Source organism: Nicotiana tabacum, chromosome 11 (genome assembly GCF_000715075.1).
Source record: "Nicotiana tabacum cultivar K326 chromosome 11, ASM71507v2, whole genome shotgun sequence".
Lineage (NCBI taxonomy): Eukaryota > Viridiplantae > Streptophyta > Magnoliopsida > Solanales > Solanaceae > Nicotiana > Nicotiana tabacum.
This window is the reverse complement of record NC_134090.1, coordinates 175,376,923-175,403,422: the sequence shown is the minus strand read 5'-3', so window position 1 is coordinate 175,403,422 and position 26,500 is coordinate 175,376,923. Positions and strand designations below refer to the sequence as shown.

Here is a 26,500-nt window from a genome sequence, read left to right as displayed (position 1 = left end):
ATGAGTGAATTATATGAAAGAGAGAGTTAATTAGAACATAATAGGACTGATGAATCGATCACAACCCTGGAATAGTTGTCTCTATTGAATACAAAACAATCATTCTACTGCTTGATAATTTAGTTATTACTTAGAATTGTAGTTAGCATAATTAAACTCTTGAACTCGAACTTAGCTTGACTAAATAACAATATTGTTATGTTAGTGAGTAGTTGATATAAGTCTCTGTGGGTTTGACACTCGACTTATCATTTTATTACTTGTATGACCATGTATACTTGCGTGTGCATTTGGAAGTAACAAGTTTTTGGCGCCGTTGCCGGGGACGTAAAAATTAGCTACTTTGCTGACTTAAGCCTTTATTAGTTATTTGTTCAAGTTTTAATTTTCAGTTTACCTTGTTTGTGTTAGCACATGCTCTTCTCTTAAATGCGGAAGAGTAGAAGCGCAAACAATCTCCTTCCTCTTGATCCTGAAATTGAACGGACACTTCACAGAGTGTGGAGGGAGGTCGAAGCTAGAACTAGAATAGAAATAGAGTTGGACATCATAGTTCAACCACATCCAATAGAGATGGCAGGTAATGTAGAGCGTGCGGTGATAGAAGCCGCAAGGCCCGATCTTGCTAATATGACTCAGGCTATTGTGAAGCCTGAGATCACAGGGCACTTTGAACTCAAACAGTTCATGGTACAGTTGATTCAGTCCACAAGGCAATATGTAGGTCTATCTCATAAAGATCCGTAGAGGCACATTCAGAATTTCTTGGAAATTACGGACACCTACAATTATCTGAACGTTTCCAAGGACTATGTCAGGCTGACACTTTTTCCCTTTTCACTGCTGGGGGAAGCTAAGGAATGGTTACAGAAAGAGCCCGCGAACTCAATCCACACTTGGGATGATCTAGCAAGGAAATTCTTAATCAAGTTTTTCCCTACCAATAAGACAAAGTCATTGAGGAGTCAAATCCTTGGGTTCAAACAACGGGATGGAGAGACACTTCGTCAAGCCTGGGAAAGATACAAGAAGCTACTCAGAGATCGCCCACACCATTGTCAGACTGATGAGGTATTTGGAAACACTTTTGTTGATGGGCTAGATGAGGCCTCAAAGATGAATCTTGATTCAGCTTGTGGGGGTAGTTGTATGGCGAAACCATATAGTGAAATTCAACTCTTGCTGAATAACTTCACTGCTAATGATCATAACTGGCAAGGAGATGGGATTCATGCAAGGCAAGTAAATAGAAGACAGCCGGGTTGATTGAGCTTGATGACCTCTCGGCCATGAGAGCGAAGATAGCAAAATTGGCAAACCAAATGAATAGAATGACAATGCAACAAACACAACAGATGCAACATGTACAACAGATGTCTCTTTGCTGCGAACTATGTGGTGACAACCATATGAGTGACATGTGCTCCACGAATCCAGAATCTATATACTATGTGGGACAGTAGAGCAGGGGTCCAATGAATCAGAATGCACAATATGGGAAAACTTATAACCCAAATTGGAAGAATCATCCCAACTTCTCATGGGGTGGAAATCAGCCGAATCAACCTCAGAAGCCACCTCAACAGGTAGAAGAGAAAGGGAATGATTTGTTGAAGCAGTTGTTGCTTGACAATCAATAGCTCAGGAACGATTTCAGAAATTTGGAGCGCCAAATGGGACAACTTGCCAATGCTCAAAACACTAGCCAGCTGGAGCTCTTCCAAGTGATACTAAGCCCAATCCTAAAGCTCAAGTCAATGCGGTTACCTTGAGAAATGGAAGAGCACTAGAAGAAGTTCCAAAGAAAAAGAAGAATACAGATCATCCTGAAGGAGAATTAGCTCCCAAGCCAGTTGAGGGGAATGATAAAGATGATAAAGGACTCAAGCCAGTAAGTGAGACTAGGCCACCACCTCCGTTTCCACAAAGACTCCAGAAGCAAAAAGATGATGCTAAGTACAAGAAATTCCTAGATATTTTGAGCCAAGTGAGTGTGAATCTGCCTTTGGTGGAAATTTGCAGGAAGTGCCTAAGTATGCAAGGTATCTCAGAGATATTGTGACAAACAAACAAAGACATGCAGAGTTTGAAACAGTTGCACTTACTGAAGAGTGCAGTGCCAGAGTTCAGAGTAAATTTCCTCCAAAGTTGAAGGATCCTGGGAGTTTCACAATTCCTTTGTCTCTTGGAAAACAAGAAGTTGGTAGAGCTTTGTGTGATTTAGGGGCCAGTATAAATTTGATGCCATCCTCTTTGTTCAAGCAACTCGGACTGGGGGCGCTTAGACCTACTACAATCACTTTATAGCTAGAAGATAGGTCACTAGTCATGCCCGAAGGAATTATTGAGGATGTGTTAGTTCGAGTAGGAAAGTTTATTCTTCCTGCTGATTTTATTGTTCTTGATTACGAGGCAGATGTGGAAGTGCCCATTATTTTGGGACGACCATTCTTAGCTATTGGTGGAGCAATTATTGATGTGAGAGCAGGAAAGTTAAAAATGAGAGTTGACGATGAGGAGGTCACTTTTAATGTGTACAAGGCACTTAAGCTTCCTAAGCTTTATGAGGACTTGTGCATGATTACTGTGGTAGAATCGAAGGGGATAAAGCAGAGTCCTTATGTGGATTATACTGATCCAGATGGGACAACTGAGTTAAAGGAGGTGGTATTTCCAGCTGAACGTGTTAAGATGATTGAGAAAAGAACCAGAGATGAAAGAGGAGACCTTACGAGAGCGTGAAAAAAGGCTAGATTTCATGGGAGAAAGAAGAAGCGAAAGTGCCCAGCCTGAGCAGAATAGCAGATTCGTGCCACGACTATAAATAAGGCGCTTGTTAGGAGGCAACCCAACCTGCATATCTTTTATCTATTGATTAATTTTTTTGTGTCAAGTTTTGTGTTATTTTTATTTTTGCAGAGTAGGGAAAGTCTGAATACCCAAAGTTGAAGTGTCACGATCCAGATTTCCTACCATCGGGTGTCGTGATGGCGCCTACTATCGGAGCTAGGCAAGCCAAATATTTAAAACACCTTTCCTGCTTTCTTTCAACCAATATAATAAACGATAAAAAATTTAAGCGGAAGACTTTAAATCTAAAGCAACTGAAAACCAAAAGTGCGGGAGTTAATACACATCACTACCCAAGGTCTGGTGTCACTAGCTCACGGACTACTACGGAATACTACAAACAATGTCTGAAAGGAAATACATCATGTTTGCCTGATACAAGATGAACAAACGAAAAACATGGAAAGGGACTTCGACCTGCGAACGCCAGCTAGGCTACCTCGAGAGTCCCTGGACTGAAGATAGCTCCTAGAAGTCCTACTGCTGTGGCCCGTAAGCTGCTCCCAGATCTGTGCACAAAAATGCACAGAGTGTAACATCAGCACAACCGACCCCATGTGCTGGTAAGTGTCTGGCCTAACCCCGGCGAAGTAGTGACGAGGCTAGACAGGACCTACCACAATTAACCTGTACAGATATATATACAAGTGCAAGAAAACAATAACAAGATAATACAAAGTAAAGCTAGGAGGGGACATGCTATCGGGGAGTAACAGATAAAAATGAAATATCGGAAATAAACAGAAGAAACTCTGGTTCCCATGATCCCATACTATTATATATAAGTGGACGACGTGCCACACGATCCCATAATATCATATATAAGTGGACGACATGCCACACGATCCCATAATATCATATATAAGTGGACGACGTGCCACACGATCCCATAGTATCATATATAAGTGGACGACGTGCCACACGATCCCAATTTTCATTTATAAGTGGACGACGTGCCACACGATCCCATAATATCATATATAAGTGGACGGCGTGCCACACGATCCCATAATATCATTCGAAACATCTGATTTTGTAAAGAGAGTACCATTAGGAGGAAATCAACAACATGTCACTCTAACCCGGCAAGGGTACAACTAACAACCCAAAATATCCCGACAAGGGAGAGTATATATATCGGTCTACACATCCCGGCAAGGGAGTAAATCACAACACATTCTCTTTTTTAAATCCCTTCTTCCTCAACTAACACATTCATGTTCGAGCTAACGCTCCAAAAGTACACCAATCACAATTTTACCTCAACTGTTCACATTATATGAAACTCATCAAATAACCAAGGAGATTATGTCACGTTATTCGAATTAAAAGCAATTAAGACTCACGGTCATGATAGACTCCGGTGCATAGATAACCGTCACCATGCCTATACACCGTACTCCACATTAGCAAGTAGCAAATAACATCCTAATCCTATTTCCTCAAGCCAAAGTTAGAACAAACACTTACCTCGAATGCTCCAAACTCAACTCACGCTTCTAGTATAGCTTTACCTCTTGATTCCACCACCAATCCGCTCAAATCTAGTCATAAGTTACTTAATCACATTAATAATTACTAAATGAATCACTCCCCATGCATGAAAATAAATTTTACAAGGTTTTTCCCAAAATGGTCAAAAACACCCCCGGACCCACGTGGCCGAAACTCAAGGTTCAGACCAAAACCCGGTTACCCATTCTCCCACGAATCCAAATATAGGATTTGTTTTGAAATTGGACCTCAAATTGAGGTCCAACTTCTCAATTTGTAGAAAACCTAGGTTCTACCCAAAACACCCAATTTCCCCAATGAAAATCTTTGATTTAAATTTGAAATCATGTTAAAAGATGTCAAGGAATAAAGAAATTAAGTTAGAAATCACTTAACAATCGTTTTGGAGAAGAAAAATTGTTTGGAAAATCGCCTCTTAGATTTTGGGTTTTTGAAAAGTTGAAAAATGACTGAAAATCCCGAATATATATATTTTTGCTGGGGGCTGGCGCAGACCGCATAGAAATACACCACGGCCGCATGGTTGCTAGCGCGGACCGCGCGGACCGCACAGAAATGTACCGCGGCAACGCCGAGGCAGGGAAGAAGTGGGCTCTATGAACCCACGCAACGCGGACCGCACTGATTTGGTGCGCGGCCGCGCTGGTCGACCTCGCTACCGACCCTCTGAACCCCCACCACGCGGATCGCACAGAAAAGCACCGCGGCCGCGTGGCTGCCAGCGCGGACCGCGTGAAAACAGCCGCGGCCGCGCTGGGCCTGCAACACCTGAACCTGCATTTTTTTTAAAGTCTAAGACCTCCCGGTCCCCACTTAAAACTCACCCGAGCCGTCGGGGCTCCAAACCAATCATACATATGATCTTAAAACATCTTACGGTCTCATTTGTGCGATCAAATCGCCAAAATAACATCATATACATAGAATCAAACCTCAACACACATGATTTTCTTTCAACTTTCATAAAACTCAAATTCCCATTTTAAGTCCGAAACACGTCATATGACGTCCGTTTTTAGCCAAACTTTACAGATAGTGCTTAAAACATATTTAAGACTCGTACCGGGCGTCAGAACCAAAATACGAGCCCGATACCACAATTTTTCTGATCAATTTTCTTCTTCATTTTCCTTAATTAATTTCAGAAAACAATTTCACACAACAATTCATTTCTCGGGCTTGGGACCTCGGAATTTACTTCCAGGCACACGCCCAAGTCCCATATTTTTCTATGGACCCTCCGGGACCGTCGAATCACAGGTCCGGGGCCGTTTACCCAAAATGTTGACCGAAGTCAATATTATGCATATTAATATAAAAATTCATCAAATGTTTTCACACAATTCACATATTCTAACATAAAAACTTTCCTGCTATGCGCCCGAACTGCGCATGCAAATCGAGGCAACTATTAGCGAGGTTTTCAAGGCCTCGGAAGCGCGGAACAAGGAAGAACTACCCTTTGGGTCATCATATTCTCCACCTCTAAAACAATCATTCGTCCTCAAACGTACAAAAGAAAGAAGCACCTGAGTCGGGAAATAAATGAGGATAACGGCCCCACATATCAGACTCGGACTCCCAGGTTGATGCCTCAGGAGGCTGACCTCTCGACTGAACACGCACCGAAGGAAACTCTTCGACCTCAACTGTCGAACCTGCCGGTCTAGAATAGCCACCGGCTCCTCCTCATATGACAGATCCTTGTCCAATTGGACAGTGCTGAAATATAACACGTGCGATGGATCTCTGCGATACTTCCGAAGCATAGATACATGAAACACGGGATGCACAACTGACAAGCTAGGTGGCAAGGCAAGTCTATAAGCCACCTCTCCCACACGATCAAGAATTTCAAATGGACCGATGAACCTAGGGCTGAGCTTGCCCTTCTTCCCAAATCTCATCACGCCCTTCATAGGCGATACACGGAGCAATACCCGCTCCCCAACCATGAAAGCAACATCTCTGACCTTGCGGTATGCATAACTCTTTTGTCTGAACTGAGCTGTACAAAGTCTATCCTGAATAATCCTGACCTTGTCCAAGGCCTCCTGAACCAAATCAGTACCCAATAATCGAGCCTCTCCCGGCTCAAACCATCCAACTGGAGACAAACATCGCCTACCATACAACGCCTTATACGGAGCCATCTGGATGCTAGACTGGTAGCTGTTGTTGTAGGCGAAATCTGCTAAAGGCAAAAACTAATCCCACGAGCCTCCAAAATTAATAACACAGGTTCAGAGCATATCTTCAAGAATCTGAATAGTCCTCTCGGACTGACCGTCCGTCTGGGGATGAAATGCTGTACTCAACTCAACCTGGGTGCCCAACTCTCGCTGAACCGCTCTCCAGAAATACGAGGTGAACTGCATACCCTGATCCGAGATGATAGATAGCGGCACCCCATGAAGGCGAACAATCTCCTTGATATAAATCTCGGCTAACCTTTCAGACGAATATGTGGCTGCAACAGGAACAAAATGCGCTGACTTGGTCAGCCTATCAACAATGACCCAAACTGCATCAAACTTCTTCCGAGTCATCGGAAGTCCAGTAACGAAATCTATCGTAATCCTCTCCCACTTCCACTTGGGAAGTGCAATCCTCTGAAATAGACCACCAGGTCTTTGATGCTCGTACTTAACCTACTGAAAATTCAAACACCGAGCCACATGCGCAACGATGTCTTTCTTTATCTTACGCCACCAATAGTGCTGCCTCAGATCCTGATACATCTTCGCGGCGCCCGAGTGAATAGAATATCGAGAACTGTGGGCCTCCGCTAAGATCAACTCTCGAATCCCATCAACATTGGGCACACAAACTCGCCCCTGCAATCTCAATACGCCATCATCATCTAAGGTTACTTTCTTGGCACCTCCATGCTGCACCGTGTCTCTCAAGACACACAAATGGGGATCATCGAATTGCCGATCACGGATACGCTCCAATAACGAAGAACGAGCGACCGTGCAAGCTAATACTCGACTAGGCTCAGAAATGTCCAACCTCACAAACTGATTGGCCAAAGCCTGAACGTCCAAAGCAAACGGTCTCTCACCGATCGGAATATAAGCTAGACTGCCCATAATAGCTGACTTCCTACTCAAGGCATCGGCCACCACATTGGCCTTTCCCGGATTATATAAGATAGTGATGTCATAATCTTTCAACAATTCCAACCACCTCCTCTGCCTCAAATTCAACTCCTTTTGCTTGAACAAATACTGAAGACTCTTATGATCCGTGAACACCTCACATGCCACACCATACAGGTAGTGCCTCCAAATCTTCAATACATGAACAATGACTGCCAACTCCAAATCATGCACTGGATAGTTCTTCTCATGAACCTTCAACTGCCTCGAGGCATAGTCAATGACCTTGCTATCCTGCATCAACACTGCACGAAGTCCAATACGAGATGCATTACAATGGACTGTATAGGGCCCTGAACCTGTGGGCAAAACCAATGCCGGTGCCGTGTCAGAGCTGCCTTGAGCCTCTGAAAGCTCGCCTCACACTCATTTGACCATCTGAACTGGGCACCTTTCTGGGTCAATCTGGTTATAGGGGCTGCAATGGATGAAAACCCTTCCACGAACCGATGGTAGTAACCTGCTAACCCCAGGAAACTCCGAATCTCCGTAGCTGAAGCTGGTCGAGGCCAGTTCTTGACTGCCTCTATCTTCTTCGGGTCTACCTGAATACCTGCTACTGATATGACATGACCCAGGAATGCGACCAAACTCAACCAAAACTCGCACTTCGAGAACTTAACATACAACTGACTATCCTTCAGGGTCTGAAGAACCGCTCTGAGGTGCTGCTCATGCTCCTCCTGACTGTGGGAGTATATAAGAATATCATCAATGAAGACTATCACGAACAAGTCCAAATAAGGTTTGAACACTCGGTTCATCAACTCCATGAACGCTGCTGGGGCATTAGTCAATCCAAATGACATGACCAAAAACTCATAGTGCCCATACCGTGTGCGAAATGCTGTCTTAGGGACATCAGATGCCCTAATCCTCAGCTGGTGGTAGCCAGACCTCAAATCTATCTTTGAAAACATCGTCGCACCCTGAAGCTGGTCGAAGAAATCGTCGATCCTTGGCAGTGGGTACTTGTTATTAATCGTCACCTTGTTCAATTGCCGGTAATCAATGCACATCCTCATCGAACCATCCTTTTTCTTCACAAATAGCACCGGTGCGCCCCAAGGCGAAACACTAGGTCTAATGAAACCCTTCTCAAGCAAATCCTGAAGCTGACCCTTTAACTCTTTCAATTCTAGCGGCGCCATACGATACGGCGGAATGGAAATGGGCTGAGTGCCCGGAGCCAGATAAATACAAAAATCAATATCTCTGTCGGGCGGCCTGTCCGGCAGGTGTAAAGGGAAGACCTCGGGAAACTCCTGAACAATAGGAACAAAATCAATAAACGGGACCTCAGTGCTGGAGTCGCGAACATAAGCCAGATAAGCTAGACACCCCTTCTCGACCATGCGTCGAGCCTTCACATAAGAAATAACGCTGCGAGAAGAATGACCAAGAGTCCCTCTCCATTCTAAACGGGGCAAATCCGGTAAGGCTAAGGTCACAGTCTTGGAATGACAATCCAAGATCGCATGATATGGGGACAATCAATCCATCCCTAATATGACGTCGAAATCCACCATATCCAAGAGCAACAAGTCAACACGGGTCTCAAGACCCCTGAATACCACAACACATGAACGATGAACCTGGTCTACCACTATAGAATCCCCCACTGGCATAGACACATATACAAGAATACTCAAGGCCTCACTAGGCATAACCAAATAGGGTGCAAAATAGGACGACACATATGAATACGTAGATCCGGGATCAAATAACACAGAAGCATCCCTATCATAGACCAGAATAGTACCTGTAATCACAACATCTGATGACTCAGCCTTTGGCCTGGCTGGCAAGGCATAACAACGGGGATGGGCCCCACCTCCCTGAATCATATCCCTATGACGATCTACAGCTGGCTGACCCCTACCTCTAGCGGTCTGAGATCCACCTCTAAGACCTCTAGCTCCACCTTGATGTCCTCTACCCCGCCTCTAGCTGGCTGGGCAGGCTGTGAGGCAACTGGTGCCTGGATCATCAGGCGAGGACCCTGCTGCTGCGAGCTGCTGGAAGCTCGAGGGCAATATCTAGCAATGTGACTCACCTCGCCACAAGTATAATAAGCCCTCGGCTGCTGAGAATAATGAAGTGGTGGTGCACTGATAGGTGGTGATGGTGAACTGAAGAGCTACTGGTCAGAATACTGCGGCTGAGAACCACGACCACCTGGTGTACCATGAGAAGCCTGGAGAGTTGACTGAAAGGGCCTCAAAGGATGGCCTCTACCATAAGAATCCCTACCTCTAGACGAGGTACCACTGAATCTACCAGAATGATGGGGCCTCTTATCAGACCCATGATCACCTCCCTGAGCAAGTGCCATCTCTATCCGGCGGGCACCATCTACCGCCTCCTGAAATGAAATCTCACTACCGACACTTATGGCCATCTGAACACGGATCGGCTGGGCCAACCCATCAATAAACCTCTGCACCCTCTCTCTATCGGTAGGGAGCATCACAATGGCATGACGAGCAAGATCAATGAACTGGGTCTCATACTGGGTGACCGTCATAGGACCCTGCTGGAGACGCTCAAACTGCCTGCGAAGAGCATCTCGCTGAGTAACTGGAAGAAACTTCCCCAGAAATAACTCTGAAAACTGATCCCAGGTCAATGATGGCGACCCTGCTGGCCTGGCTAAGTAGAAATCCCTCCACCAAGTCTTGGCGGATCCTGCCAGGCGAAAAGTGGCGAAGTCGACCCATTGGTCTCTAGAATTCCCATAGTCCGTAGAACCTCATGACAACTGAATATGAAATCCTGAGCATCCTCTGAGGGGGTGCCACTATATGTGGTTGTGAAGAGCTTGGTGAAATGATCAAGCCTCCACAAAGCATCCGCGGACATAGCCGCACCATCGCTGGACTGAGCCGCAATACTTGGCTGGGCTGCCACAGCTGGCTGAACTGCCATGGCTGGCTGAACTGCTGGAACCTAAGCCTGAGGAGCTACCGGCTCAAGAGTACGAGTATCGGGAGTCTGAACTCCTCCCCCAGCCTGAGATGTGGCTGGAGCTACGGGAAGCAAACCCGCTCTAGAAATGCCCTCCATAAAGCTTACCAGTCGGACCAAAGCATCCTGAAACACTAGAGTGGCTATGAAACCCTCTGGGACCTGAGCTGGGCCCACCAGAGCTGCTGGAGCTGGAACCCCTTCGTCGTAGTTAACATGAGGCTCCACCTCTGGGACTGACGCTCGGGGCTGAGCTCTGCCCCGGCCTCGGCCTCAGGCACGACCTCGCCCCCTGCCCCTGATAGGAGCTGCTGCTGAGGGCTCGGGCTGCTGCGCGGTAGAAGAGGAAGCACGTGTCCTCGCCATCTGCGAAAGAACAGAGTGGAAAGACAATCAGTACTTGAGAAATAGAATCACACGACAAGAATGAACAAGGTGAAATTTTCCTAACTCAGTAGCCTCTGCGGGATAAATACAGACATCTCCGTACCGATCCCTCACACTCTACCGAGCTGTCCGTGGGTTGTGAGACCTAAGTAACCTAGTGCTCTGATACCAACTTGTCATGACCCAGATTTCCCACCATCGGGTGTCGTGATAGCGCCTACTATCGGAGCTAGGCAAGCCAAATATTTAAAACACCTTTCCTACTTTCTTTCAACCAATATAATAAACGAGACAAAATTTAAGCGGAAGACTTTAAATCTAAAGCAACTGAAAACCAAAAGTGCGGGAGTTAATACATATCACTACCCAAGGTCTGATCTCACTAGCTCATGGACTACTACGGAATACTACAAACAATGTCTGAAGGGAAATACATCATGTTTGCCTGATACAAGATGAACAAACGAAAAGCATGGAAAGGGACTTCGACCTGCGAACGCCAGCTAGGCTACCTCGAGAGTCCCTGGACTGAAGATAGCTCCTAGAAGTCCTACTGTTGTGGCTCGTAAGCTGCTCCTTGATCTGTGCACAAAAATGCACAGAGTGTAGTATCAGCACAACCGACCCCATGTGCTGGTAAGTGCCTGGCCTAACCCCGACGAAGTAGTGACGAGGCTAGACATGATCTACCACAATTAACCTGTACAGATATATATACAAGTGCAAGAAAACAATAACAAGATAATACAAAGTAAAGCTAGGAGGGGACATGCTATCGGAGAGTAACAAATAAAAATGAAATATCGGAAATAAACAGAAGAAACTCTGGTTCCCATGATATATATATATATATATATATATATATATATATATATATATATATATAGTGGACGGCGTGCCACACGATCCCATAATATCATATATAAGTGGACGGCATGCCACAGGATCCCAATTTTCCTTTATAAGTGGACGGCGTGCCACACGATCCCATAATATCATATATACATGGACGGCGTGCCACACGATCCCATAATATCATTCGAAACATCTAATTTTTTAAGGAGAGTACCATTAGGGGGAAATCAACAACATGTCACTCTAACCCGGCAAGGGTACAACTAACAACCCAAAATATCCCGACAAGGGAGAGTATATATATCGGTCTACACATCCCGGCAAGGGAGTAATCACAACACATTCTCTTTTTAAATCCCTTCTTCCTCAACTAACACATTCATGTTCGAGCTAACGCTCCAAAAGTACACCAATCACAATTTTACCTCAACCATTCACATTATATGAAACTCATCAAATAACCAAGGAGATTGTGTCACGTTATTCGAATTAAAAGCAATTAAGACTCACGGTCATGCTAGACTCCGGTGCATAGATAACCGTCACCATGCCTATACACCGTACTCCATATTAGCAAGTAGCAAATAACATCCTAATCCTATTCCCTCAAGCCAAAGTTAGAACAAACACTTACCTTGAATGCTCCAAACTCAACTCACGCTTCTAGTATAGCTTTACCTCTTGATTCCACCACCAATCCGCTCGAATCTAGTCATAAGTTACTTAATCACATTAATAATTACTAAATGAATCACTCCCCATGCATGAAAATAAATTTGACAAGGTTTTTCCCAAAATGGTCAAAAACACCCCCGAACCCACGTGGTCGAAACTCAAGGTTCGGACCAAAACTCGGTTACCCATTCTCCCACAAATCCAAATATATGATTTGTTTTGAAATCGGACCTCAAATTGAGGTCCAACTTCTCAATTTGTAGAAAACCTAGGTTCTACCCAAAACACCCAATTTCCCCCATGAAAATCTTTGATTTGAATTTGAAATCATGTTAAAAGATGTCAAGGAATAAAGAAATTAAGTTAGAAATCACTTACCAATCATTTTGAAGAAGAAAAGTTGTTTGGAAAATCGCCTCTTAGGTTTTGGGTTTTTGAAAAGTGGAAAAATGACTGAAAATCCCGAATATATTTTTGCTGGGGGATGGCACGGACCGCACAGAAATGCACCGCGGCTGCATGGCGGCCAGCGCGGACCACACGGAAATGTACCGCAGCCACGCTGAGGGAGGGAAGAAGTGGGCTCTCTGAACCCACCCAGCGCGGACCGCACTGATTTGGTGTGCGACCATGCTGGTCGACCTGGCTACCGACCCTCTGAACCCCCACCACCCGGATCGCACAGAAAAGCACCGCGGCCGCGTGGCTACCAGCGCGGACCGCGTGAAAACGGTCGCGGCCGCGCTGGGCCTGCAACACCTGAACCTGCATTTTTTTTATGTCTAAGACCTCCCGGGCCTCACTCAAAACTCACCCGAGCCCTCGGGGCTCCAAACCAAACATACATATGATCTTAAAACATCTTACGGTCTCATTTGTGCGATCAAATCGCCAAAATAACATCATATACATAGAATCAAACCTCAACACACATGATTTTCTTTCAACTTTCATAAAACTCAAATTCCCATTTTAAGTCCGAAACACGTCATATGACGTCCGTTTTTAGCCAAACTTTACAGATAGTGCTTAAAACTTATTTAAGACTCATACTGGGCATCAAAACCAAAATACGAGCCCGATACCACAATTTTTCTGATCAATTTTCTTCTTTATTTTCCTTAATTAATTTCAGAAAACAATTTCACACAAAAATTTATTTCTCGGGCTTGGGACCTCGGAAATTACTTTTGGGCACACGCCCAAGTCCCATATTTTTCTACGGACCCTCCGGGACCGTCGAATCACAGGTCCGGGTCTGTTTACCCAAAATGTTGATCGAAGTCAATATTATGCATATTAATATCAAAATTCATCAAATTGTTTCACAAAATACACATATTCTAACATAAAAACTTTTCGGCTACGCGCCCGAACTACGCACGCAAATCAAGGCAACTAAAAGCGAGGTTTTCAAGGCCTCAGAAGCACGGATCAAGGAAGAACTACAGTGATGACCCTTTGGGTCATCACATGAAGCTGATGAGCATGTTTTAGCCTAAGTGTGGGGTCATCCCGACCCTTAATATTGAGGATCATGTCCGAGCTAGGTCTGATAGGGTCTCAGGGAGTATTTCTCACCCTTCTTTTAATATTTCTTTATGATCATGCATCGAGGACTATGCATAATATAAGTGTGGGGTGGGAGAATTCTCTAGATGATTAGTAGGAAGTTGTAGCATTTATTAGCTGGAAAAAAAATAAAATAAAATTTGGACTTTTCCCGATGATGGATTTCCTAGACAATTTTCTTGAGGGAGCTAAGTCTAAAGAAAAAGGACAAAAAGATTTTCTTTGTAGGTAGTGTAGCAATTCCCCCTTGGTTTTTCTTTGTGCCACGGTTCTTTTCCAAGGGTTTTGTTTAAACCGGGTGTAGGTAGTTTTATTTTTTTAGGAGGATAGCCATTGTGTTATGATTGAAATTGAAGCAATATCTTTTAACTTTGTCATGCCTTGAGAATAGTGAGTACTTTAGTTGTGACGCTTAGGCTCAGTTTTTGACTCTTATATAAGTACCTTAAATTATATGATCTTAACTTTGCTTAACTTCTTTGACTAGAGTGTCTTGATGAGTTCAATCCTGAGTGAGTTATGTGCCATGTGTGTGTAAGGTTTCATGTTATTCTGTGCATTACATTTGATGTCTAGAACTTGCCCCGTGTGTTTGCAAAGCGAAATAGTAGTTTTGTTCAACCTTGGAAGTGATATAGACATTTTTTTGTTGAGCCATATAAATATATTACCCTCCTAATTGTTATGTATCATAGTTAACCCCTTTGAGCCTGTAATCCTGTTTCTTTGGCAACCACATTACAAGTTTACCCATTTGTTTGAATTAACTATCTATTTGAACCTTTTCACCTCTCATGGGCACTTGAATTGTTATGAACTTTGTAAAAGTTAAAGTGTGGGGTGGTTGGTTTGACTTTTGAGTGGAACTAATGAAATAAGGAGAAAGGTGCACTGTTTTGAAAAAGTAAGAGCCACATGAATTGAAAAGAAAAAAAATAGTTGTATTGCTGTGAAAAGAATTCTTTGATAGTGGTGACTCTTGATGTAATTGTGCTTAAAGAAGTGGGGAGTTAATGTATATTGATGTGAAGGTGGAGTGATGGTTTGACATAAGTGTGGGGTTTTCAATGTTAAAGTGTATGTATTAAAGTGCTTAGAGAGGTATAGTCACTCTTATATCTAAATGTATCCTACCCGTACCACAACCTACATTACATCCAAATAAAGTCCTACTTGATCCTAGACTGAATGAGCTCAATTAATAGAGTAGTACACTACGGGCAAGCTTATGGTGCATCTTTTGTGGCATATGAATGTTATTTCTGAGAGTGAGCGAATTCTTTCTATCTTGAGTTCCTAATTATTCTTAAATTTTAGTATGTGGAACTACTCTCTTTTGTTGTGTGAGAGCACTTGATTCATGAAGGAAAGGTAATGTCATTGACCTCTATATTAGAGTAAGTGAGTGAGTTGTGAATAATGCGTGGTACTTGTGAGTCAAATCTTGAGGTGAAGATGTTACACTCTTGTGCTTAGTCTATTTTAAATATTCTTGGTATGATGAGTTAGGAGAATTGTTTAAAAGGTTGTGTGTATATAAAGTGTAGTTTGATTGCTCGAGGACGAGCAATGGTTTAAGTGTGGGGTGTTGATGATAGGCTATAATTGTGTATTTTGGTCGCTTATTACACTCTAATTTACTGCACTTTAATTGAGTTTGATCTCTAATCGCTAGTGTTTTGCACTAAATATGTGTTTTATACCTTGTAGGAGTGATTCCGATCTATGTAGGTGTTATGGAATGAATTCAAGTGATTTGGAACTTTGAAGTCTAAGTAAAAGCCCAAGACATTAAGCTGGGATCGTGTTCGGAGGTCCTGTACCAAGTCCGGATGTTAAAAGAGGACAAAATAAGTTCACTCTGAGAAAATTACACTGCCGCGCCGCATGGGACGCCACAAGGCGCGACACAACAGTGTAAAATGTTGCCTGATGTGAAAAGTTGAGGCTGCTGATAAACTCCATTAGCGCGGCGCATGGTGCGGCGCGACTGTACAAAATTTATAGAGCCAGAGTCCTATTTCGCACGGGAGAAGGTGTTTTCGTCTGGGCCCAACCCTACTTGGTATAAATACATATAAAAACGTTATTTTGAGGATTTTGGAGGGAGCTTAGCCTGGAGAGACGCACTTTGGAGTAAAAATACACACAAGAACATCTCAGATTTCGTCATCTTTTCTAGTATTTTTAATTATTCAAAACTTATGCAATTGTTTGATTTCAACATGAGTGGCTAAACACCCATTGTTGTGGGGTTGTGATTTAGCCATGAATATTGTTGTTTGACATTAACTTAACCTTGATTATAATTCACCAATATATGGTTGTTTCTTCAATTTTGTGTTTAATTGCTTAATTGTCTGGCCAGCAGTTATGTTCTATTTACTATCTATGCTATGCTTGGGAAAACCATGTTTAGATTAGAGAAGAATTGAAGAGAGCATGATCTTAACCCTTAGGGGGGAGCGGATTTGTGGTTAGGATAGGAATATACCTAGTCACCGTGCTTAATTAAATATCGTGATCTTAATGCGTTCTTAATAGATTGATTTCATAGGAATATAGGCGTTAATCTATTGAGAATAGGTGAGTAGTACTTCGGGAGAAGGCTATGAGAGCATTTATCGATTAATTAGCAACCATGAGTGAATTATATGAAAGAGAGAGTTAATTAGAACACAATAGGATTGGTGAATCGATCACAACCCTGGAATAGTTGTCTCTATTGAATACATAACAATCATTCTACTGCTTGATAATTTAGTTATTACTTAGAATTGTAGTTAGCATAATTAAACTCTTGAACTCGAACTTAGCTTGACTGAATAACAATATTGTTGTGTTAGTGAGTAGTTGATATAAGTCTCTGTGGGTTCGACACCCGACTTATCATTTTATTACTTGTATGACCACGTATACTTGTGTGTGCGTTTGGAAGCAACAGAAATTAAAAGAACAAAATTAGAATTAAAGTTTCTAAATTTCACAACAAATAATTAGCTAAATTAAGATCTCTTTAGTCCGTTGTACACCCAAATCACTCGATACCCTATTACACAACTGCATACAAAAAGTATTACAGTTAGTTTCGCATGTTTAATTTGAATTGCGTTACAATTTTATTTCAACAAGGTACGTAGACCAAAATATCGACGTATATATACCTGTTTATATACTATTGAATCCCCCGAAGACTTTTGCAACTCTACGCCATACAAGGATGGACTAATCTCGAATACCTGCAAATTGTGCATCGAGAAAAAATTATTAAATATTTTTTTATAACGTTAGTGTATAAAAATTAAACTACTGTAAAATGTTACGTACGTACCTCTGCGATTACCGAGAGAGTAGTTGGGCATTTCTGTTCTTTGTACTCTTGTAACACTTTCAACTGCAATATATGTGAATGAAGAATGTATATAAGACATTTGTGTATCAGTTTTACGTGTCTGAAAATTTAATTATAATACAGAAAAATTAATTCAATGTATATATTTTCTTGTATATGCTTCAAAATAGTAGCTGGCAAAATGTATATTAATATATATAAAATATACATATTTTATACATAATCAGTGTATATCTTTTATATATTTGACTAGCGATTGTAATTATTACGTTATAAGCCCATGCAAATGTAGATAGATGTATCAAATTCAATATATACTAATTACCTTTCCATGTCTTTTTTGGACTTGAAATCCCATTTGTGTTACTGTATTCTCAATCCTGTCCAGCAACTGTTTTGGTAAGAGAGTTGATGTAAATCTGATTTTCCTCTCAGAAATGTCCTAAAATGATTCAAAATAAAATATAAGCCCAGGTTTTATTATTTTTTTCATTGCATAATATGGTAAATAATTCAAAATTAGAGGTTACCTCTTTCTCAAAAAATCCAGAAAGATCTAGACATGATGACATCCCTATTAGTTGAAAGGCATTGATAAGGTAATGTGATTCTCGATCTCTTTGCGCGTCAACCGGCTGTAAAATAAGTCATAGATATTTGTATCATTATAAATTATCTCATTATAGGTAAAATAAGAAGTTTACATTAGTTGAATTGTTTCTAAAAAAGGACACAAAGCATCTCGCACTCGTGTATAGTTTAGGGAAGGGTCGCACCCCAAGAGAGTATGATGTAGGCAGCCTACCTCGATATAAGTATCAGTGGCTGATTCCATATAACAACTCAGCCCACTAGTGATATTGTCCGCTTTGGGCATAGACCCCCACAACTTTAAAAAGTGTCACTAGAGTCTAAGGTCTGTCTATTTATATATCCAGTATCTCTCCCGTATTTTGTCGATGTAAGATTCGGCATAGCAAGGACGTTGAATCCCTAAGAGGGTATATGTGATACCCTAGGCGAATCCCACATCGACAAAACACGGGAGAGATATTAGGTATATATAAGTAGACAGGTCTTAGATTCTGGTGACACGTTTTAAAGCCGTGCGGACCTAGGTCCAAAGCGAAAAATATCACTAGTGGGCTAAGCTGTTATATTTCACGGTTCAAACACGTAATCTATATATAAAAAGAAAAGTACATACTACTGCTAAAAAGGAAAGCGCGTCACATAAAATGGAAGTACGTACTGCTGCTTCTTGTACCGTTAAGACTTGATTATCTGTTGATATATGATCACATTCCAAATCTTCTTCATATGGATTTGCAGGAACATAATCTTGTTTAAACCATTCGTCTATTTTGATTTCTGCCATTGTTATACGAGTACGTGGATTGGGATCAAGAATCCTCTTTATAAGGTTTTTTGCTCCTAAGGATAGCCATTTTGGTATATGAACATCTCCCTTAATTATCTGATTTCATATAAAAAAAAATTATAGTTATAAATTGTTTTATCTCTAGAGGCCATATAAGACATGGAATATCATACACAAAGGAAAAAAGTACAAGAAATTTCTTTTACCTTTTTATAAAGTATTGCGAGGTTTTTATCGTCAAAGGGTAATTGACCAGTGAGAATTACATATAAGATGACACCACATGACCAAGTATCTGATGTTGCGCCATCATATCCTTTATTAGAAAGAATTTCAGGAGCAACATAGTTGGGACTACCGCAAGTTGTATGCAATAAACCATCATCCTATAAATAAGCAAAAAAAAACTCGTTAAGCATAATTAATAAAATTAATATTTAAATAAATAAAAGTATGTTTCTTTAATAGTTTATGAGATAGCCACATAATTTAATATAGTATCAGAGCAGACAGAAGTTCTGAATTCAAGACTTATTGCCACCCATTACTAATAAAAATTTCTATGTACTTGATCCATAAAAAATAATCAGACCGGCACGTGAGGAACGTAACTGCATATCGTCAATTAAGCTCCATACGTACCCAAAATTGTTGAGGTAAAGCACTGAGCCCAAAGTCCGTTATTTTTATGTTCCCTTTTATATCAATGAGGACGTTCTCTAGCTGCATTTCATAATCACATACGAGTCAGAAATATTTATACAATCAAGTCACTTAAAAAATAATTATTAGTAATTCTATTTAATACTAGCATTGACGAATAACATCAAATAAATGGTATGTAACCAGTTATAACAGGTTATTTTACACTGAAAATGTAAAAAAAAAATATTACAATAGTTACCTTGAGGTCTCTGTGGAAGACACCTTTATTGTGACAGTAACTAACACCATCAATCAATTGTTGAAAGAGTTTTCTACCTTGTGCCTCTTTGAGTTTTCCTTTGGAAGCCTATTAATTAGTTAATTAATTAATTAATGAGGATTATAGTCAAATTAGAGTTCAAGAATTGAAATGTTAATATGCAGAAACACAAGTTTATTGTCAAAGTTACTTACAATTCTGTCAAATAATTCACCACCATTCACGTATTCTAGCACCAAGTATATCTTGCTTTTATTTGCTAATACCTGTCTAATTATTATTATCAGTAATTCATCATTGGTAAAAATACTAATTAAATAAACTCAAAACCATGTACCCATGCAAGGACCAGACAATATAAAAAGAAACACCGTGAATAGGGGCAGATCTACCGCGTTGGTTACAGGTTAATATGGATATATATAATTCAGTAATTTTTGCGAAGATAATATATATTAAGAAATTTACTAAATATCTGTAATTACTTGATTGTGAATTCAATTATTATTATAGTATTAACTTGAGATCGATGTATATAAGGATTCATAAACTTCAAATCCTGCCGGCGTATATGGGGAAAAGGAAAGTCGGTAGAAAATTATATTCTATGTTTCATATAAACTTGGAGCGTGAGTCAAGGAAAATGTTTGGAAATAGTGGAATAAATGACAGAACATAACGTACAATAATACGAAAAATTTAGATGAAATTATATTGTAATTAAATTAATAATTCCAAACTCAGTACGTGACATTTTTGGTAATATATAAACGTTTAGTGGGGACGTTATGATAATAAATTCAAATTAAAATAGGTGCGAATCATGTGGAACTTATTATTAGTACTATACTACTTGCTTGCGAGCTTGAGTTAAAAGTCATCACAGACATTAATTACTACATCTTTTTCTAAGTAACCTAAGGAAAAAAAAGATAATTTTTTTGTCAGGAACTTATTATTACTAAATTAAATTGTGATTGAATTAAGTAGTTTTTGTTGGGATAAAATGAAAACTTTAGACGAACACTATCATCTTCTTCGAAAATTATCATGTCAAATCATTAAGAAATAAAACTAGACGCATAAATATACTTAAATCTATAAGTACCACAAATATTCTTGTATCTTGAAGTTATCGATCTTCCAAACTAAGACACAAGCAGCTAACAAAATTAACTTAACAAAAGGACTATTTAATTTTGTAATAATGTAAAACCAAAACAATCTTGTCAGTTGCCACCTAAGTTTTATGCAGGGACAAAACTAGAGTATTAGGTATAGGTCCGATGAAATCCAGTAATATTGGCTTAAATTTTGTTTTGTATTAGAAAAATATTATATATATAAAATTTCGAATATGATAATTAAGACGAGCAATAAATTTAATGGCAAATTTAAAACTCATAAATTTTAAATCTCGACTCCGTCGTTTTCGGGTCCTTGACTGAACCCATCTCTCTCACTTGGTCCTGCAGCTAAGGTCCCATCTCCACAAAAATCATTGATTTTGACTCTTATGGTATTGAGTAGTCCATAATGTGGTAACGTCAAGAAAAATCTCATAATATGGCTTCAAATTATTATTTTCCACCAACTAAAATTAATATCACAATCCCCTCAAATTATATTTTTTTATTAAATACAGATTTTCACAATAAAAGAACGGCAAATATATATGCATATAATCCATTGACTTTATATCCTTAATTATTGCGATATATCTTACATTTATATAACGGACAAAATTTACGTTAAGAAAACTCACTTTTTGTATGTTTTTAATTCCAAGTATTTCAAAACAATGCAAAGAAAATATACAAAGAAAAAATATACGTACCTCGTACAATCTTACAACGTTAGGATGTTTGAGGAGTTTTGAACTTCCAATCTCCCTCTTAATCTGCAATACAAATATGAAACTCATTATAAATTTATTAGCTCGAGATATTTTAATTTTCAACTTCGTGTTACTATATAGTGTCGAGTAGACAGAACGATCGATGTGAGGGCATAGATCAAGACAGCAAGTTAAAATGTGACTTCCCCTGTAGTTGGGGGCGGGGTTAAGTGTCCGATTCGACAAATGGCCACTAAATAAAAGAGGCAAATTAACTTTTTCTAATTTCACCACTGAATCTTCCATTTTCTTTAGAGAAATTGTTGGTTTAAGTTTTATATATATATATATATATATATATATATATATATATATATATATATATATATATATATATGTCAGTTTAACAGAGATAAACCTGAGCGATAAAATTAAGGTCAAGAATTGGAGCCTTCTCCAAAATCTTAATGGCAAAAGGTTGACCAGAGTCAACATGCCTTGCGTACTTCACTTTACCAAAATTGCCCTCACCAAGAGTCCTTCCAACATCGTATTTTCCCACTCGCATTCCCTTCTTCTTTTCACTTTGCATTATTTCGTCCTCGTGTTGTACCAATACCATATACCCAAAACAAATTCCTAAGTTTAAATAAAGTCCCCTATACAAATTTGAAAAAAATCTACAAATGAAAGATTGTAAAACTCTCAGTTCTGTGTTTTTTTTTTTTGGCTGTAATATGTTGTGTACAAATGTAGAAGAGCAGATCACAAGGTTTCGAGTTTGTTTGATTTCTCTTCTATAATTTGGTGGTTATATATATGTAAAATAGAAATGATTAAATAATAAAGTGGGGCCTGTGAAACACTTATCCACATCGGGTGTTTACACCAAACTATATTAACTTACTATGGTTAATTAATTTAATTAGATGAGAATGCATATAATTTACCATGGTTAAGTGATTGAAGTCCATATGCAAGACACATGTCATGTATCTATTGGTTTGGTGTAAACACCCAATGCGGGTAAGTATAAATCCATAATTTATAATTTATCTATAGTCTAGATATCCCTCTTTATCCATTAATTTAATCCTTGTTTTGTTTTTCACCAAATAAATAAATGAAACTTCATTGTTGCCCGCGAGTAATTTAATTTTTAATTAATAAGTTGGTCAAATAGGAACCGAGGATTGGTTTCACCTTCTCGGAACGCAATCCCAACCACACGAAAAGGTAACAAGTACACCAAAGTAATAAATGTAATTCATGTGTTTTATACTTTCTTACTTAACCATGATTAAAAAGTTTATAAGGGTGGCAAACGAGCAAGTCAGATCAGATCTGGGCGAGTTAAAAATGGGTAACATAAAAACGGATAAAATATTCGACCCGCCTATATTTAATACGAATAGAAAATAGATTAATCGGTGAATAATATGGATACCTATATTATTCATGACTTCTTAAATGTGATCACTTTTTGGAGAATTTTTAATCTTCCAAATCTGAAGAATGCCCAATATGAATCGTTACAAATGTAAAAGTTAGACTCTCAAGTATCCATATTTTAAGTGGATAATATGGATCGTATCCACCTATTTTTAAGAAAAATAGCTATACAATTCATTTTTTAGTGGATAATATAGATGAATAATTTTTTAATCTACTTTTTCACCACTAAATAATTATATATTAAATATTATTTAATATTGACAAATACTAAATAAGTTTGCTCTCCCCTTAAAAAATTATTTTATTAAATTATCTTATTAATGGTAATTAAACTCTTTGTATATGGGTGAAACCAGACCCATAAGACGGCTCGATTTCCGATAAAATAAATCAAGTAAGGGATGTGATGACAAGGAGCTAGAATCGAGGTAAGGGAGTCATCGAGACAGGTTCCGGGGGCATGACGCCCGCCCTCAAGAATATTAGAACCATGACCCCGGATCGGTCCAAATCCCAAAAGACTTCAATGAGAATTATCGCGAAATCGAACACGATTAACAGAAGACTGTAGTATCCATAACTAGCCTGATATAACGGTGTGGGTTTCCGCACGTACCAGCGGAAATTCAGTGATTAGTTAAACGAAAGATTTTTACCTTCTATGGAATTGTACCTAGAATTGGACTCCCCTACTATTTAGGGGGAGTCTGATTATTCATTAGCAACATGGTAACACATGCATACCTAGGCAATATACTGTTATTTTTTTTGTTATTCAGAGTTCTTATTCTTGTTCATCAGTGTTTAGTTACTGTGAGCCCGGATCGAGGGCGAATATTTCATCAAGGCTGGAATCATCTTCCTCAAGTGGTTTGATAATTTACTACTATATCTTTATATGTTTAATTTAATGCAATTTATCGTTTGTATTGAATTAATCCATGTATCCTTAAATTCACTTACACATTTAATTGTTATCAATTTTTAAAGGTAAACAGTTTGGCGTCCACCGTAGGACTAAGGATAATAGTGGCTATTTGATACAGATTTTCACAACACACTCACCTTTACTCTTGCTCTTTGAGATCTTAATTTCAGGAAAATATAAAGATGTCAAACTCTTAGTCTGCTCACTTAAAAGTTGATGCTGAATCTGGCCACCACGGCGAGAAATACAATATAATGCCCAATAACGAGGTTCACCCTGCTGACCCCAACGGGGTCCCGGTCGTAGATCCAATCGATGCCAACTCCCATGTGGCCATCAATGCTAACTTTCCACCGATTCGGAAAATAGCATTGCGGGGGAGCCAAGTCGATAGCCAGGGATACGCAAGGCGGTGAAGGCGATGAGATCAACTTGTGGGTGAACTTCGAAATACTACAGGCTCAACAGGCAGCGATATCCCAATTTCAGAACCAAAGCCGCGCTTCCAGTAGAGTGGAGCCCCAACCATCCGGGGAAAACACTCACATAAATGAACCAGTAATAGAAAGGCCAAGTGAAGCTGAATTTGGGACCAACTCTGAGATAGTAAAGATGCTCGAGGAATTGACAAAATGGGTAGAATTGGAAGAAAAGAAAATTGAAGCTAATGACAAAAAGGTGGAGACCTACACACCAGGGTCGACCGAATCCCGGGAGCACTACTAATACTGAAAGGCCTGGATTCTAAGAAGTTTGTTAAGAAACCTTTCCCCCCGAGTGCTACTCCGAAGCTGATCCCAAAGAAGTTTCGCATGCCTTAAATTCCTAAGTACAACAGAACAATTAAGCCAAATGAACATGTGACCTCCTACACATGCACCATCAATGGTAACGACTTGGAAGATAATGAGATCGAGTCTATCCTGCTGAAGAGGTTCGGAGAGACCTTGTCAAAAGGAGCTATGATATGGTATCGCAACTTACACCCAACTATATGGACTCATATGCTTACAGATGCCTTTGTAAAAGCGTACACTGAAGCCATCAAGGTCGAGACCAGGAAGTCAGACATTTTCAAAGTAAAGCAAAGATATAATGAGATGCTCAGGGAGTTCGTGTCAAGGTTTCAAATGGAACGGATGAATCTGCTACCTATGATAGATGATTGGGCTGTTCAGGACTTCACCCAAGGACTTAATACTCGAAGCTCATTTGCTTTACAATAGTTGAAGCAAAATCTGATAGATTATTCGGCAGTAACTTGCGCCGTCGTCCACAACCATACCAATCAGGGTCGAAGATGATCAGCTTGGGGCCCCTTTCGGATCTGTTTATCCCGTCAAAGCTAGTGACCGATCCAAAAGAGACATTGATCGTGAACTAAGATCAAATAGAGACCGGTATCAACCATACAATAGATACTGAAGAGGTAATGGGTCTAGACGCAACCCTGTGAGGAGTAAGAGAAGAAGTGACTGAGGTCATAATAATCGGGGTCTCATGAGCAAGAACGTTTTGACAGACCCATCGGGCCTAAAGAATCACCAAGTTTATCGGAGTACAACTTCAACGTCGATGCTGCTGCCATCGTATCTGCCATCGGATGCATCAAATATACCAAGTAGCATTAACCTTTACAATCCGATCATGCCCAAAGGGACCCCAACCTAATGTGAAAATATCATGGCACTCACGGCCAAAGAACTGAAGACTGCCGACAACTGAGAGAGGAAGTAGCCCGGTTATTCAACAACAGACACCTCCAAGAGTTCCTGAGTGATCGAGCGAAAAATCATTTTAGGAATAGAGACTCCAATAAGCAGACCGAGTAGGAAAAATCTCACCACGTCATTAACTTGATCATCGATTGAGTCGACGTCCCATAGGGACCGATGTTAAATTAAGCACACCAAAGTGTACATCATAAGGGAAAAATAGACTCGAGATTATATGCCAGAGGGAACTGTATCCTTCAATGATGAAGACGCTGAAGGCATCATGCAACCACATAATGATGTACTGGTAATATCTGTACTCATAAATAAGTCTCAAGTTAAGCGTGTGTTAATTGATCCAGGTAGCTTGGCCTATATCATTAGATCGAGGGTCTTAGAGCAGCTGGGTCTTCAAGACCTAATTGTGCTTGCAGTTTGAGTTCTAAACTGATTCAACATGGCATGTGAGATCACTAAAGGGGAGATAGCCCTACATGTGAACATCGCCGGAACCATTCAGGAAACAAAGTTCTACATGATCGAAGGAGATATGAGATACAATGCTCTGTTCAAAAGGCCATGGATTCACAATATGAGGGCAGTGCCCTCGATACTACACCAGGTGTTGAAATTCCTAACTCCAGGAGAGGTTAAAACTATTTACGAAGAACAATCAGCTTCAAAGGAGATGTTCGGAGTCGATGAGGTGGTCCCGATATCTGCACTCTTAACACCAAATAATCCAAGTTCAATCACCAAGGAAGAAACCAAATAGCAATCAAAGATTCCAGTACCGACCGAGTCAAAAAATTAGGGGATGGGCGAGGATAGTGAATATGGTGTTCCCATGTGTTTCATTGTCCCCGATGATTCAAATGCCTCCAAATCGATGGTCGAGGAACTGGAGCAAGTCATATAGATC

The 26,500-nt window shown here is 40.2% G+C and overlaps 2 protein-coding genes across 2 annotated transcripts; one reads left to right on the top strand and one right to left on the bottom strand.

The window, feature by feature from the left end:
• Positions 1–1,116: 1,116 nt before the first annotated feature.
• On the top strand, positions 1,117–2,307 carry LOC107825300 (uncharacterized). The gene is made up of 3 exons (XM_075224567.1): positions 1,117–1,242; positions 1,706–1,891; positions 2,023–2,307. The coding sequence occupies exons 1-3, from the start codon at positions 1,117–1,119 to the stop codon at positions 2,305–2,307; spliced, it is 597 nt and encodes a 198-aa protein (XP_075080668.1).
• Positions 2,308–16,823: 14,516 nt separating this feature from the next.
• On the bottom strand, positions 16,824–22,251 carry LOC107799979 (CBL-interacting serine/threonine-protein kinase 1-like). Its single transcript, XM_075225960.1, has 12 exons — positions 21,899–22,251; positions 21,481–21,543; positions 19,838–19,909; positions 19,623–19,730; positions 19,361–19,441; positions 18,925–19,104; positions 18,590–18,814; positions 17,868–17,972; positions 17,663–17,779; positions 17,317–17,379; positions 17,150–17,224; positions 16,824–17,045 (listed from the first exon to the last, which is right to left on the bottom strand). The coding sequence occupies exons 1-12, from the start codon at positions 22,100–22,102 to the stop codon at positions 16,986–16,988; spliced, it is 1,353 nt and encodes a 450-aa protein (XP_075082061.1). The 5' UTR covers positions 22,103–22,251; the 3' UTR covers positions 16,824–16,985.
• Between the last annotated feature and the right edge of the window lie 4,249 nt (positions 22,252–26,500).

Excerpts from the sequence above, each read along its gene's own strand:
- LOC107799979 (XM_075225960.1), bottom strand. The coding sequence starts at position 22,102 with ATGGTATTGGTACAACACGAGGACGAAATAATGCAAAGTGAAAAGAAG. Across the intron at positions 21,544-21,898 it reads ACCTTAATTTTATCGCTCAG|ATTAAGAGGGAGATTGGAAG; the intron begins GTTTATCTCTGT and ends TTTGTATTGCAG. Across the intron at positions 17,380-17,662 it reads TCCAAAAAAGACATGGAAAG|TTGAAAGTGTTACAAGAGTA; the intron begins GTAATTAGTATA and ends CATATATTGCAG.
- LOC107825300 (XM_075224567.1), top strand. The coding sequence starts at position 1,117 with ATGAATCTTGATTCAGCTTGTGGGGGTAGTTGTATGGCGAAACCATAT. Across the intron at positions 1,243-1,705 it reads ATGGGATTCATGCAAGGCAA|CCAGCTGGAGCTCTTCCAAG; the intron begins GTAAATAGAAGA and ends TCAAAACACTAG. Across the intron at positions 1,892-2,022 it reads ATGATAAAGGACTCAAGCCA|GAAGTGCCTAAGTATGCAAG; the intron begins GTAAGTGAGACT and ends GGAAATTTGCAG.